Source organism: Orycteropus afer, unplaced genomic scaffold (assembly GCF_000298275.1).
Source record: "Orycteropus afer afer isolate SDZICR_OR568_19922 unplaced genomic scaffold, OryAfe1.0 scaffold00499, whole genome shotgun sequence".
Classification (NCBI taxonomy): Eukaryota; Metazoa; Chordata; class Mammalia; order Tubulidentata; family Orycteropodidae; genus Orycteropus; species Orycteropus afer.
The window spans coordinates 101,752-117,397 of record NW_006922086.1 but is presented as its reverse complement, the minus strand read 5'-3'; the positions used below and the strand labels follow the sequence as shown (position 1 = coordinate 117,397).

The following is a 15,646-nucleotide window of genomic DNA, read 5'->3' as shown; positions in this document are numbered from 1 at the left end:
GCATAGTGTCTGAGGCACTTGGCTGCTAATCAGAAGGCTGGCTGTTGAAACCCTCAGCCACCCCTTGGAAGGAAGATGGGGCAATCTACTTACGTAGTGATACTGCCTTGGAAACCCAAAGAGGGGTCGCTATGAATTGGATTCGACTCAGTGGCACGTCACAACAACAACAACAACACACACACACACATATATACTCCTATACACACACACACACACACACATGTATGTATGTATAATTTAATTTTTTCATGAGTAATGCTTGTAGGGTTTTAAGGAAAACTTAAATTTTCCTGCGGTTACTAGTGTTTCCTTCCAAAGCACTAAAACCTTGGCCAGGATCCTGAAAATGGCACACACAATTTTGTTTGCTAAGGAAAACGAACAAAGGTGTGTTAACAGTGGTTGACTACTTTGACTGATGTTGTAAGGTTTGGCTTAGGATAGTTGTGCACCTGGAATAAGAAGTGGTTGGCTTGGACCCCAGCTGTTAGTCTGAATTTCTTACATGACTTGCGTATCTACCCACAGTACCCTGTTTATCAAAACTACTATTACAGAGAGAAACACTGCTGCCACTGTGTCTAGACTGGAGCAGGGACAGTCTACTAGAAGCTAGAGGGAAGCAGTGTGCATGAGCCCAGATGGAAATGGGTAGGGGGATGCGATGAGAACTTTTGGTAGTTCCCTTGTGCTGGCTTCTTTCTTTCCTTTGAGAGGTAGGAGAGATTGGTTCATTTAGGCCCTCCATCTGGCAAAGTTGTGTTTGAGATTTATAAACCCATCCTTCTTCATGACCTATGTCAAAAGCTGCCTCCTCATGAATTCCCACTTCCTCATCCATTAACATGAAGTCTCTGGTTCCTCTCCAGACCCTTATCTCCTTCTCACCATTTAACTGGTCTTTACATGATGTGTGGCTGTCCCTCTCATCTCCTTGGGTTGGAATCTTACTGCACTCAGTCTCCCAGTGTCCTGGTACCAGGGAGCATTTCAGGCATGATCATAGATTGAATTATTTTAGAGTTCAGAATTCTCATAGGTATTATAGTATTGTTGTTGTTACATGCCATTAAGTTGATTTCTACTCATAGCTACTCCATGTGACAAAGTAGAACTCTGACCCAAAAGGTTTTCTAGGCTGTAATCTTTATGAGACCAGATCACCAGGTTTTTCTTCTGAGGAGCCTCTGGGTGAGTTTGGACTACCAGCCTTTTGGTTAGCAGCCAAGCACCACTGTGGCTCCTTGTTATAGTGTAAATAAGTGGAAATATTGTTTTATTTTGTTTGTCTTATAAGAGGATAGGAGCTCTGGTAGTGTAGTGCCTAAGGCACTTGACTGCTAACCAGAAAGCTGGCGGTTCAAACCCATCAGCCACTCCTCAGAAGGAAGATGGGGCAATAATCTACTTCCGTAGTCATATTGCCTCAGAAACTCAAGGAGGGGTCACTATGAGTCGGGTCCAACTCGAAGGCACATAACAGCAACAGCATAAGAGTAATGTTAAGTTTTACTTTCCTTCATTTTGAAAAGATGGTTTGTGAGTTCTGATGATTGTGCGTTGTCATAAATAGAAATTTTTTCTTTTCAGATAATGTGGATGCCTGTGATCTTAAGCAGTTTTTTGAGACCAACTATTCTCAGATATATTTCATCTTCTATGAAAATTTTATAACACTGGAAAATAGTTTGAAATTAAAAGGTAAGCTTTTCCACAGAGTTTTTTCTTTCTTTTTCTTTTTTAAAATCAGATTAAAACATTCAGGAAATTTTAGAAGTTGCATGTGTCAAAAGCCACAAGCCACAATAATAAGTATTTTCAATCCCAAGGTAACCATTTTTTATACTTTCTTGCTTTCCTTTAGCAAAGCTGTGAGATCACAGTGGACTGGTTGACATCCTTATTTCCCTTGATCTTTCTCTTATATACAGATGTTAATTGAACAACAAATGGCTAGAGGGCAAATGGAAGAAGCAGAAACTTAAGAAGGCATGAGTTCCGAAGGAATAATTTACTTAAAAAGGAAAAAGAAAGACAAATAATACATGTACACTGTAAAAAAAAATAAAATTCAGATACCACTGAAAGATTTTAAATGAAAATTGAAGTATCTGTTTTGCCCAGACTCTCAGTCCTGCTTTGTAGAGGCAACTACTATTAAAGGTTTCCTGTATCTCCTTCCATTTTTAAAAGAAGAAACAAGGTGGGTTTGAATCGCCAGCCTTCTGGTTCACAATCAGAGATGCCTTAGGCACTACCCACCAGAGCTCCTTGTACATTATTAATGGGTTTTATTTATGTATATTTATGGTTATGTTCATATATACATATATAAAATATCCTTTAAAAATCAAACCAACACAGTCATACTATATTTGCTTTGTATTTAGATGGTTTGTATTAAGTTTAATTGTTTCTCCTTGGTCATGTACTTAACTATTCGCTGGCTCAGGTTCCACATGTCAGCATTAAGAGTTAACTGGTACCCTAGGATTTCAGGACAGAGTTTGGCACATAATAATACATGTTTAGTAAACATTAACTGCCGTCATCATCTTCTTGCATTTTCATGTAATCTGTTTTGGAGATCATTCCATGTTAGCACAGATATTTCCACTTCATTTTTGAACAGTCACGTAGAACTACATTAAGTAGAAATGCCATAATTCCAAATAACTGACTTCTGAGTGACTGAGCCACAATCATTGAATTTTAAAGTTGGAAGTGTTTCAGGGTACTGGATTTTTCATACTCCTCATTTTGGAGTGGAGAAAACTGCATCCAGAGAGGTTACATTACTGACCTCAGGTCACACAGATTATTTAATTTCACAGCCGATTTGCAACCAGGTTTCCTGATGTTTAGTTCACAGCTCCTTTTTTTTGGAACCAGTAGTTCCCAAACTGTGGTTCCTAGACTAGCAGCATATGTATCACTTGGTAACCTGCTGAATCAGAAATTCTGGTGGTAGAACTGAGCAATCTATGTTTAACAAGCCTTTCACATGATACTTTACATGTGCTCTCAAATTTAAGAATCACTGTTCTATTTCATATTGCTCCCATTAAAAAAAAAAAATGCTGACATTAGACAGAGAGACATTGAAACAATGCATGCATTGCAGCAGTCTGTGTTGCCCACAGACAAGAATGCTTTATGCCTATGCCAGAGACCTCATGTCTGTGTGATGTTTTAGCATCCCAAAACATCTTCAAGTGCTGGTGCCTCTCAGGAACTAGCCTTGTGGATGGACCTTGAGTCTGATAATTCTGTGTTCCTCTTCCACTTAATCATTAATTCATTCAACTATCCAATATTTGAATGTTGAGAATGTGCCAGGCACTGTGCTAAAATCCACCAATGTAATAGAGGCTGAACATGCTTTATGGTGGTGGGGCATGGTGGTAAGACTGGTGTAGGAATATGCCATATGCATAATTAACTGTATAACAAGTTCGAAAGTCAGATGTGTTGTGAGACAGATACATAAAAAGTGCTATGATTGTTGAGAAGATGGGAGAGATGATTTCCCTCTGAGTATATGAGTGCAGCTTTGGGAAAGAGGTAGCTTTGGGGATGGACTGTATGTGGATTTCAACAATAGGGTAGAACACAAGCACAAGTGGGGAAGCTGATTTGAGAGCATGTGTGGGGAAAAAAAACATTTGTTTTTCTTGCAACATAAGGTGTATAAAAGAGATTCATAGGAAATCAGATTGGGTGATGTTTGCAAAGAGCCTTGAATTCCTGACTGAGGGGTTTGGACTTTGCTCCTTAGGTGTTGAGAGCCTTTGAAAGTATTTGCTACTAAGACTGGGTCTTGTAAAGTGTATTGTAAAGTGGTGAGTGAACAAGAGATACGAAGACTAATTAGGAGGCTAATACCCTCCTAATGTGAGAACAAGCAGTTTGGAGACATCTGATCTAGGGAGTTGGTGGTTAATGGAAGAGAACACTTGTATTTCTCAGTCATAATGTCCTATCCATGAAACTTGGATATAAGGAAAGGAGGTATGAAAAGGAGAAGTCAAAGATGGTTCAGGACATTGAGGCTGATTGTGAAGTGATATGACAGTAGTGGAATTATGGGAGGAAGCCAGGTTTAGGAGGTAAGATGAAGAGTGCATCTTGGGGCAGTCTGACCTTGAGGGGCCCATGGATAGCCAAATGTAGGTAATGAGCTTGGGAGAAGAGAGGTGAAATCATACTATTGCCAATGAGAGAGTATACATATACATAGAGAAAAAGTGATAGAACTAGGGAACGATTCTTTCATTTATTTGATGGAGAGAGAAAGGAAAGAGAAGGAGAAGTTAGAGAGGTGCCAGAAGAAGTGTATTGTCACAGAAATCTGGGAAGAAAAAGTACAGGGAATGAAGGATTAGCAATGTCTTATATTGCAAAAAGTTGAGAAGCAGCAGGACAAAGAAATGGCATGTTAAGGAGGTCATCAGTGACTACTGAAAGAAAAGCTGTAGGCAAGGAGCCAGAGAGAAATGGAGTGACTGAGTGATGAGATAGTGAAGGCTACATATGAGAATACACTTTTAGCAAGTTTGATGGTGCAGACAAAGGATTTTATCTCAAGGAGAAGCATTTTCATGGGATGACTTTTATAGGATGCATTTGTGTTTGCAGACTAGAAGAGAATCAACAAGGAGGGTGATAACTGGTGGTTTAAGGTATTGGAGGAAGTGAGTTGAGACAGGGTCATGTAAAAAGAAGAGGGTAGGAGAAGGAGTACATAGGGTGACAATTTTAAGGAGGAGCAGATAAGAGGATGAGTACAGATATAGACACTTGGGGTGGAGCAGAAAAACTGAGGGATTTCATGTCAGAAGCCTTGATTGCTTCTGTAAAACAGAAGGTAGGTGTCAAGCATAGAGGGGGAAGGAATTTAAAGCAAGTCACTGTGGTAATCTCTATCATATAGCAGCTGACTTGGTGCCTTAAAAGAATGTTCCAGGTGCTAGTAGATCATCAAGTCATATACAAGCATGTGCCCAGATGGCAACACAATTTTTTCTTCATGGATTGCTTATTTTTCGCCCTGTGATTGATGTATATTTATATGGTTTGTGTGTATGAGAGAACACAAACAAACACATTTATCTCTATATATTTGCCAAATTGGTAGGTATTTAAAATATGAAGTGATCCAATTTTTATCTTGCTTCCTAGCCTTGCTCCATCTCACTTTCATCTCACAGGTGTGTGGAGGAGAAAAATGTGGTGCCATGTGCAATAAAAATAGCAAAGAATAATTAAAAAAAAAAAAAAAAATGCACAGGGAACTGACAGTTATCACCATGCAAAAAATACTGGTATAGTGAACTTATGAAAAAAAAAAAAAATGCACAGGGATTTCCAAAGTTCTGCTTGCCTCATATTTGCTGATGTCCCAATGGTCAAAGCAGGTGGCATGACGTCTCACATTCAAAGGGTGGAGAAATAGGTGTCTCTTGATGTAAGGGGGAAAATTGTGACCATTTTTGCAATCTACCACAAAGTTATAATGAAGAAGCATGGTGAGATTTTGAAGTTCCTTGTTTTTAGCATAATTTGATTGAAGTACAGGAAAGAAAGTGTACTAAAAAGTAAAATGAAAAAGAAAATAAAGGAAAATGTTTACTGGGAATAATGAAATCATTTTGTGATAATTTTAGTCTTCTGGGTATTCAGACCAAAAGACTTGGAGTTGTTGGCTCTATCTTCAGAATACATCCAGAATCCAGCCACTTCTCATTGCCTACACTGGTACCACTGTAGTCCCATCATTGGATTATTACAACAGTCTCAGAAATGGCCTTCCAGCTTCCACACATATGCTTCTTCCTTGCCCTCTCCCACCCCTAAGTTTCTTTTCAGAAGAGCAGCAGGAGTGATGGCTTTGAAAGTGTGAGTCAGATCATGGTTCTCCCCTGCTCTAACCCTAAAAGGGCTTCCCATTTCCAAACTCATGACAGTGAGCTCAGGCCCACCCACTAACCTTAGCTGCCACAACCCTTTCCCTTACTTCATTCCAGCCACAAGGGTCTTCTTGCTGTTTCTTGATCATGCTAAGTATGTTCACCCATACGGACTTTGTACTATCCATGTCCCTGACAGGAACACTCTTCCCCTTATTTCTCTGTGTCTTGCTTCCTTACCTCGCTTTGTCCTTTGCTCAAAGGTCACCTTATCAGAGTGGCCTTCCCTGATTTTCTTACTCAAAATTATATTCCAATTTTTTCTGGGATTCTCCATTTGCTATCTGGTTTCCCCCTTGTTTTTCTCATGAGAATGTAGAATGTAAGCGTCCTCTGGGCAGAGATTGTTGTCTGTTTTGTACATTCCTACATCTCTAGGGCCTACAGTAAGCCTGTATAGTATTTGCTGAGTGAATGAATGATAATCTACTTCATAGAGCTGTGGGGATTGAGTTAGATCCAGGGTTCTACAAACTATGGCTCACTGCCTGTGTTTGTAAATAAAGTTTTGTTAGACAGAGCTACACTAACTCACTTACATATTATTTATGGCTTCTTTGCATCACAACAGTACAATTGAGTGGTTACAAGAGGCCTGCAAAGTCTAAAATATATACTCTTGGTCTTTTACAGAAAACGTTTCCTGACCCTCGAGTTTGATGTATGACAACCACTTAGCATAGTGCTTGGCACATAGAATGTGCACAATAATGGTAACACTGTTATAGTTCTAGTTTTATTATTGTTACCATCAAAAGGGCAGTGCACAATTGCTTAAAGAGATATATTTTTTTAATGATTATCACCTGCTCTATGCCTTTTTATAGTACAAAGCTAGAACTCTTTTTTTCTTTTTTGTTGTGTATTCTGCCATAATTTGAGCTCCCAAGTAACTTCTTAAGAATTTAATAAATAACCTGCTACTAGTTGGCAACAACTTGGAAAACATGGGAGCTCTGTTTAAGTAGCTAGCAGCAAGAGGCAGCTCTGCTAGAGGTAGACCTAGGCAATCTGGCTAAGTTGTCCATCTGCAGTCCTAATGTGTGCCACACACTACCTCTTGGTATTTTTTGAATAAATGAATTGGTGTTGAGGCTTAAATGATTTAAGATGCCTTTAAACATATTTTGTAATATTCTAATATTAAAATGTTGTATGATAACTAATTTATTTTTATATATTCCAGGGAATAATAAGTCACAAAGGGAGGAGCTGGACTCCATACTCTTTCTTTTTGAAGTAAGTTTTTATTAATTCATTTTGGTAATGGTATTGAAGATACATATCTTTCGTCATTCCCTCCCTCCCTCTCTTCCTTCCTCCATTCCTTTTTCCCTCCCATATTTATAATGTTACACAGAATATTCTCGTGATTAATATTTTTTTGTTTTTGCAAACATGGGAATATTTTTCCTGGTAGGTACCTAAGACATAAAATTGTTGGGTGGAAGAATATGTACAATTTAAATCCTCATAAATATATTGCCAGATTGCTTTCTGGAAAGGCCATATAATCTTATAAGTAAACATATGTAAATTTCTTATACCGTAATCAGCACTGGGACTGATTTATCTTTTTAATATATGCAAATATAACATGAAAAAGCTCACTGTTTTAATTTACATTTTTCTGGTTACTAGTGAGGTTGCTATCTGTGTGTATATATATATATATGTGTTTTGATCATAAATTGTTGCCAAAGTTGGAATAATGTTTGGGTGTGGTTTTTGATCTATTAAGCTTGAAGTCTTTCTTGTCCAAATATATTAGACAAGTGGTCAGATACCTTGAGAACTACATTCAGAACTGAATTATAGGATCAAAAAGTTAATTGTTGGTTGTATAGAAATTATTTGTGGTTGAAGGGCTTGTGTTTAGGGTGAAGTGAGAAGATAAATGTTTAAGACTGTAAAAGACAAGCCTGATGCATATTTGTGCACAGCTGGCTGGAGGAGGTCAGGGCTGGGAGGCTGTAAGAGAGTTTGGTGAGGGGCTTTCTGGGTCATGGAATAGAATGACCTAGGGAAGTCTTCAGCCCAGGTGTTGGCTCAGGGCTGGTGCTTTATTGACTGTGGTTCCCTTTTTCTCTGTTGAGGGCTATACTCCTTCCCCAGGGTAACAAACATTGATTATATATTGTGGAGGATGTTAATTGTGTTTCCTGTGGTTATCCTCCTGTGAAGCCTGTGCAGAGAAGGAGTTGTTTTTAGCAGATGCTGAAGTCTGTTACTTAAATATGTATTTACTGATTGCTATTTGTTTGAACTATTCCATTAACTTATTTTATTTATGTAATAACTCACTACCTTCTAGTGGATTTAGCTCATAGCAACCCCTCCTTGGGATTCCAAGGTGGTATCTCTGCAGAAGTAGATTGACCGGTCTTCCCTTTGAGGAGTGGCTGGTGGGTTTGAACCTCCAGCCTTCTGATTAGCAGTCAAATGCCTTAGGCCACCAGAGCATTCATTTATGTAATGTTGTTGTTGTTGTTATGTGCCATTGAGTTGAACCCGACTCGTAGCGACCCCTCCTTGGGTTTCCTAGGCAGTATCACTATGGAAGTAGATTGCTCCATCTTCCTTCCGAGGAGTGGCTGGTGGGTTTGAACCGCTAGCCTTCTGGTTAGCAGTCAAGTGCCTTAGGCACTATGCTACCAGAGCTCCCATTTATGTAATAGTTGATGCATTTACAAAAGAATCTATAACATATATGTAAGTTATAAACCATAATGATAAAGTCCACTCTCTTGACCCTACCCCCTCACCTCCATTTTAAGAACTAGAAGCTACTAAGGTGCTTCTCCATAACCTCATATTTTTTCTCCTCTGGAAGCAAACATTCACCCTGCATTTTTTTATTCCTTTTCTTTGAAAAGAATGGTTTTTACCACAGGTATTTGTATTCTTAAACAATGCATTGTATAGTTTTGCGTTTTTTGAGCTTGGAAAAATGGTGACATAAGGTTTGTAGCTGTCGGTGACTTGCCTTTTATGTGCAGCATTGTTTTTAAGATTCATCCATGTGTTTGAATATAACTCCAGTTCATTTATTTCTTCTGTGGGGCTAGGTATGTATGATTTATTTAATTCTGGTATTTTGTCTATAGTTTTTTTTTTTTTTTTGAAATTTTTTTTGTAGACAGATTATCTGTGAGTAATGATGATTTGATCTTATCCCTTCTAGTTAGTCTATTTTCTTATCTTTGTCCATTGGCTCAGCCCTTCAGCGCACTGTTAAGTAGATGTGATAAAGGTAGGCATCCTGTTTCTGCTTTTAAAGGAAGTTTTGTTAATGTTTCACCATTAAGAATAAGGTTTGCTGTAAATTTTTGGTAGATATACTTTGTCAGATTAAGGAAATTTGCTTCTATTCCTAGTTTGGTAAGATTTGTAAATAATCATAAATGCATTTTGAAAGTTTTCCATTTTTTTCTGCATTGATTGATAAGATTGATGATTCTTCTTGAAAATTAATATAAAGTGTATTTCTGGGTTTCTTTTGGTGGTTCATATTTTGTTTGCATTTTTAGATCTATGTTCATGACTGACGTTGACCTAAATTTCCCTTCCTAATGCTGTTTTTGATTGATTCTGTTATAAATGAATCTGTTACCTAATATTTCTTAAATTTATATTACATAGAATAGTTTGTATAAGGTTGGAATGATCATTTCCTTTAATGTTATTTAGTCTTTTCCTGTGAAAACCATCTGAAAAAGATTTGTTATTTTTATTTTAATAGGAAGATTTTTAACCACTCTTTCAGGTTCTTTAATAGTTTTAGTATTATTCAAATTCTGTATTTTTTTCATGATTCAGGTTTGACAAGCTATATGTTTTTCTAAGAATTTGTTCTTGTTACTAACGCTAAACTCTGCTTTCTGTTTAATTATTGTTCCTCTAAACTTCTCGCTGGTAGCATAGTGCCTAAGGCACTTGACTGCTCACCAGAAGGCTGGCAGTTCAAACCCACCAGCCACTCCTCGGAAGGAAGGTTGGGCAATCCTACTTCCGTAGTGATACTGCCTTGGAAACCCAAGGAGGGGTCGCTATGAGTCGGGGCCGACTTGACGGCAAATAACAACAACAACAACAACAAACTTCTCTCTGGGAGCTCTGGTAGTGTAGTGCCTAAGGCACTTGACTGCTAACCAGAAGGCAGTGGTTCAAACCCCCCAGCCACTCCTTGGAAGGAAGGTTGGGCAATCTACTTTTGTAGTGATATTGCCTCAGAAACCAAGGAGGGGTCTGACTCGATGGCATATAACAACAACAAACTTCTTGCTGGTTGCTGTGAAGATAGGTTCCTTAGTTTTTGGTGTTCTTAATTAATTTCACAACCAAATGTATAGTTGAAGATTTTTTACCTTAGTTGGTATAGATATACTTTTTGTATCTTTGGATTTGTATCTTTTATCACTTCTGGAAAATTCTCAAATATTGACACTCTCTCTTTTATTCTTTATGTCCATGCTTTCTATAGTTCTTATTTAAACTTTTGATCTGTTCTATGTGTCACTTAAGGTTACTTTTATCCTACTCCCATGATCTGTTTGTGTTGCATTTTGTGATATTTCTTCAGTTCATTCTTCCAGTCCACCAACTCTTTCTTTGAGTTTTTCTACCATTCAGCCAATTTATTGAGTTGTAAATGTCACTGATTCCTTTTTTTTTTCCTTTATTCTAAAAGTTCTTTGGTTTGGTATATGTGCCTGGTTGCTTTGGATAGTTTCGATCCTTTTTCATTTTTAAACACCTTTTATTTCCTTAAACATTTAATAGGAAATATTTCATATTCTATTTTGATAATTTCAAAATTTGAAGTCTTTGGTATTGTAAATCTGCTGGTTGTGTCTGCTGTCTCTTACGGTGACTTATTTTCTTATATATTTGTGATATTTGATTGTGATATCAGAGTTAATTGGGTTTAATTGGTTAATCCTGGTTTCTTCCACAGGGTTGGTCTTTATTTTTGGCAGGAGTGAGGGAGTGCACTTGATCTGGGACCACTTTAGCTCTGTTTGAAGATCCTGTATATTAATGGAATCTCAGGTTCAGTTCCCCAAACTGACCTAGGAGTGTGGTTTGGGGGATTGGCCACCACAGACAATGCTCTTTGGTAACCCTACATTCTTTCCTTTTTCTTGTTGCTCACAGGTCAGGTTTGGGCTCACTTTTTTAAAAAATATATTTTATTGAAATATAATTTATGTACAGTGGAATACACAAAACTAAAGTGACATAGGTCATTGCATTTTTTTTTTTTTTTGGCATTGGTCTCTCCCTTCCCCTCCCACCCCTGGTAACAAAGAAAATTTCCTTCCATATGTAAACCTTTCCTTGACTTTTTAAAATAATGAGCTAATACTGTATTTATCCTTCTGTGATTGACTTATTTCACTCAGCATAATGTTCTCCAAGTTCATCCATGTTATGCAGTGTTTTGCAGATTCTGTTATTCTTTAGCGTTGTGTAGTATTTCATTGTGTGTATGTACCATAGTTTGGTTATCCATTCTTCTGTTGATGGGTATGTAGGTTATTTCTGTCTTTTTGCTATTGTAAATAGTGCTGCGATGAACATGGATGTACATATATCTGTTTTGCCTTGGCTCTCACTTCTTTAGGATATATACCTAGTAATGATAATGCTGGGTCAAATAGTATTTCTAATTCCAGCTTTTTAAGGAATCTTGGGTCACTTTTCTTCTGCCACCTTCCCTCTTCTCTCCTGCTTCATCCCCTATCTTTTTTTTTTTCTTTCCTTTTTTCTTAGTTCCATGTTGGTTTCTCTTATCTCCCCCAAAGCCTTGCAGTGTTTAAGAACACACATGCTGCTGTTGATCTCAACTGTAATTGTGTGGCAGAAGAACACCTTTCAGACGTCCTTTCTCACGGAAGGATCAATGCCTTCCTTTCATGTCTACAAATTCTAAACTAGGAAGAGTGCATTACTATTTACAGAGGATTAGTTTCCTATATAGGGTTGCGATGAGTCAGAGTCGACTTGATAGCAACAGGTTTGGTGTTTTTTTTTTTTTTTTTAAGATCACTATGTGGTAGAACAGGAGCCCTGGTGACACAGTGGTTCAAAGCTCAGCTGCTAACCAAAAGATTGGCAATTTGAACCTACCAGCAGCTTTGTGGGAAACAGTTGTGGCAATCTGCTTCTGTAAACCTTGAAAACCATGTTGGGGCAGTTCTACTCTGTCCTTTAGGGTCACTATGAGTCAGAATTGACTCAATGGCAATGTGTTTGGTTTTGGTATATATTAAAGCTACATAAAACTTTCATTTTGCATAGTAAATATGAATGAATAATGAACTTGCATTACTTTTGTTTATGTTTATGTTTTTTTCTTTCTCTGGCTTGGCAGGTTGGTTGTGTTTTGTATGTTTTTTCATTCTAGGTAGTAAGTAGCTTCAAGCTAGTATGATATAAAGAGATGGTTTATGAAGATTTGGAGGTGAATGCCTATCAATGAGTAAATAATTGGGAAAGATTTCCCTTAGAATAGGTGGAATTATGAAGACATATTAAGTCATAAAAGGGATGCTGCATAAGGATATTCTAGAAATAATAAATGGAAGAAAGCATAGAGGTATGAGAGTTAAGAAGGCATGAAAGAAGAGTATGCAAAGAGAGCTGCTGCCTGCTTTTGTAAGTCAAAGACAATCTGGAAGGGAATGTTTGGAGAAGGAAATAGCAGTTTTCAGATATAGTGAGCTATTGAAGACTTCAGTTTCTGATAAAGCAAGTGATATATCATCAGAGCTGCCAGCCTGGTCCATGTTATGTGCAAGCCATTCCATCTGCCTTTACCTCCAGTGGAAGCTTTTGTACCTCAGAAGCTGACCTTCCAACCACCTTTGCCAATAGCTTCAATACTGTGTACGATTCAGGGTTTCTGTTGTTTGTAGTCCATAGATGTTTATCACTTTTTAAAACTGTATTTATTATATTTCCTCCTCTTTTAAAATCATATCTATTATTGTTACATCTTTCAAATGTGGTCATTGGGGTGATTAGTGATGTCTCAATATATGAATTTATATTGCCATCTTTACTAGAATATAAATTTTTTTACATGGGCCATCCTGTTCACTCCTTTTCCTTGAAGTAGGCTCTGTCTTCCCAGTTTTTATAGTTGGAAGAAAAAAGGGCTTTGTGGAATAGACAACTTGTCCAAGGTGATGCATCTAGAAAATAATGTGTATGGATGTTATTTCTGGTGTGACTCTAGAAACCATGCTCATAACACTGCTGCTTACCGCTTAGGAGTCTCAGTACTTTCCTGCATCTAAAGCTGTATTCACAGGGTATATACCAACATATATCAACTCTTGTAAAATTTGTTCATTCATTTGACTTATTTTTCAAGTACCTACTGTGTGCTAGGCACACTTTTAGATTCTGGAAATAAAGCAGTGCTCAAGATAGAACTTCCTGCCTTTCTGGAGCATATGTTACATTTCATGGTAAGCTGATGTTTCTACATGCATATTTGTATGTCCTGTAATAATGTCTAGATGTATAGTAGAGCTGACAAGAGACAAAGTTGTGGTGGCTTCTTGGCCACAGCCAGCTACCCTGAGGGAGAGAGTAGTTGGACCTGTGGGTTCAGGACCATGGTCGCAGGGGACATCAAGCTCAATTGGCATAACGTACTATACAAAAACATTGTTCCACATCCTACTTTGGCGAGTAGTGACTGAGATCTTAGAAGCTTGCAAGCAGACATCTAGATGCAATGATGGATCTCTCCTCATCCAGAGCAAAGAAGAATGAAAAGAACCAAAGATGTATGGAACTAATTAGTTCAAGGGATTGGTACTCCATGTGATCCTCAGCCTATATGACTGTGAGACCAGAAGAAATAGATGGTGACCTGCTACCACTGTCAACCACTCAGGTTGGATCTATGTAGGAGATCCTGGACAGAGTGGGAGAATAATGGGAACAAAACTCAAAATCATAAAAAAAAATTTTAAATAAATAAAAGGGACCAGGTTTGTTGGTCTGATAGAGCCTGGTAGAACCCCTGAGACTATGTTCCCTAGCTGCCCTTCAGGTCTGGAGTTGAACCCACTCCTGTGGCTTCCAGCCAATCATTAGGTAGATACACTTCTTGGAGAGATCAGTCCTGGGAGAATAGAAGGGCTGTGTATGCACAGGGAGACAGCTTGGGAGGCAGGAGAGCATGAGAGGGAAGGACACAAGGAAGAGGTAACTGTAGGGAGGAAGTGAGAAGAGAGCTGTTGAATTTTGGTAAATTGCAGTCAATGTCATGAGACAAAGTATATGTGAACTGCTGTCTGGAAAATGAATTTGATCTGTAAACTGTCACCCTGATCACAATAAAAACAAACAAACAAACAAATAAATAAATAAAAAGTATTTACCATCTGTACCTCTTGTGCATCTCTCTGTGTCTTCTTTTTCCTTTGTGTTACTGTGCTGGTCAGCCGCTTTTGGTATATTTCCTTTTCCTTCACCCAAATCAATACATGTCTCTTACCTAGCTAGCAGTTTTCCCTTGCCGTCTCCCCCATCCCTGGTAAACAACAAAGAAAGTTTCCTTCAGTGTGTAAACCTTTTCTTGACTTTTCATAATAGTGGACTCCTACAATGTTTGCATTCTGTGATTGACTTACTTCAATCAACGTGATGTCCTCCACATTCATCCATGTTATGAGGTGTTTTCCTGATTCTTCATTATTCTTTAATGTTGCATAGTATTCATTTGTATGTACTATAGATTGGTTACCCATTCATCCAATGATGGGCACTTAGTCTGTTTCCATCTCTTTGCTATTGTCAGTAGTGCTGTGATGAACATGGGTGTGCATGTATCTGTTCCTGTCCCAGCTCTCACTTCTTGAGGGTGTATATATACCTAGTAATGGAATGGCTGGATCAAATGGTATTTCTATTTCCAACTTTTTAAGGAAGTGCCATATTGTTTCCCACAGTGCCCACACCATTTTACAGTTCTACTAGCAGTATATGAGAGTTCCAATTTCTCCATACCCTTGTCAGTATTTGTTGTTTTCTGTCTTGTTGAACTTTGCTATTATTGCTAGGGTGAGATGGTGTCTTGTTTTGATTTGTATCTCTCTAATGGCTAACGATAGTGAGCATTTCTTCATGTGTTTGTTGGCTGCCTGAATATCTTCTTTGGTGGAGTGTCTGTTTATGTCTTCTGCCCATTTTTTAATTGAATTTTTTGTCTTTTTGATGGTTGAGGTATTGAAGTTTTCTATAAATTTTAGAGAAAAGTCCATTGTTGGGTACGTTGTTGCTAAGTATCTTTTCTCAATCTGTAGGTTCTCTTTTTATTCTTTTAGGAGAAGTGTTTTGATGCAAATAAGAGTTTAATGTTAGGAAGGTCACAATCATCTAGTTCATCTTATGCTGTTTATGTTTGTGCATTTTTGGTTATGTTTGATATGCTATTTATGCTATAAATTGGGGTCCCTAAATTTGCTCATATTTAATCTTTGATGAGCTACCTACATTATTCTTTAGCATTGCGTAGTACTCCATTGTGTGTATGTACCATAGTTTGGTTATCTGTTCCTCAGTTGATGGACACCTAGGGTGTTTCCATCTTTTGGCTATTGTAAATAGTGCTGTGATGAACATGGGTGTGCATATATCTGTTCTTGTCATGG

At 37.9% G+C, this 15,646-nt stretch overlaps 1 protein-coding gene across 1 annotated transcript in view; it reads left to right on the top strand.

Moving 5' to 3' along the window:
* LOC103209500 (ral GTPase-activating protein subunit alpha-2-like) overlaps positions 1-15,646 on the top strand; it is a gene marked incomplete at its 3' end in the record, with an annotated part of 164,318 nt that overhangs the window by 51,699 nt on the left and 96,973 nt on the right. The window contains exons 5-6 of the mRNA XM_007955377.1: positions 1,594-1,704; positions 7,159-7,211. Coding sequence (XP_007953568.1) covers positions 1,594-1,704; positions 7,159-7,211 — 164 coding nt within the window. The remainder of the gene's footprint in view (positions 1-1,593; positions 1,705-7,158; positions 7,212-15,646) is intronic.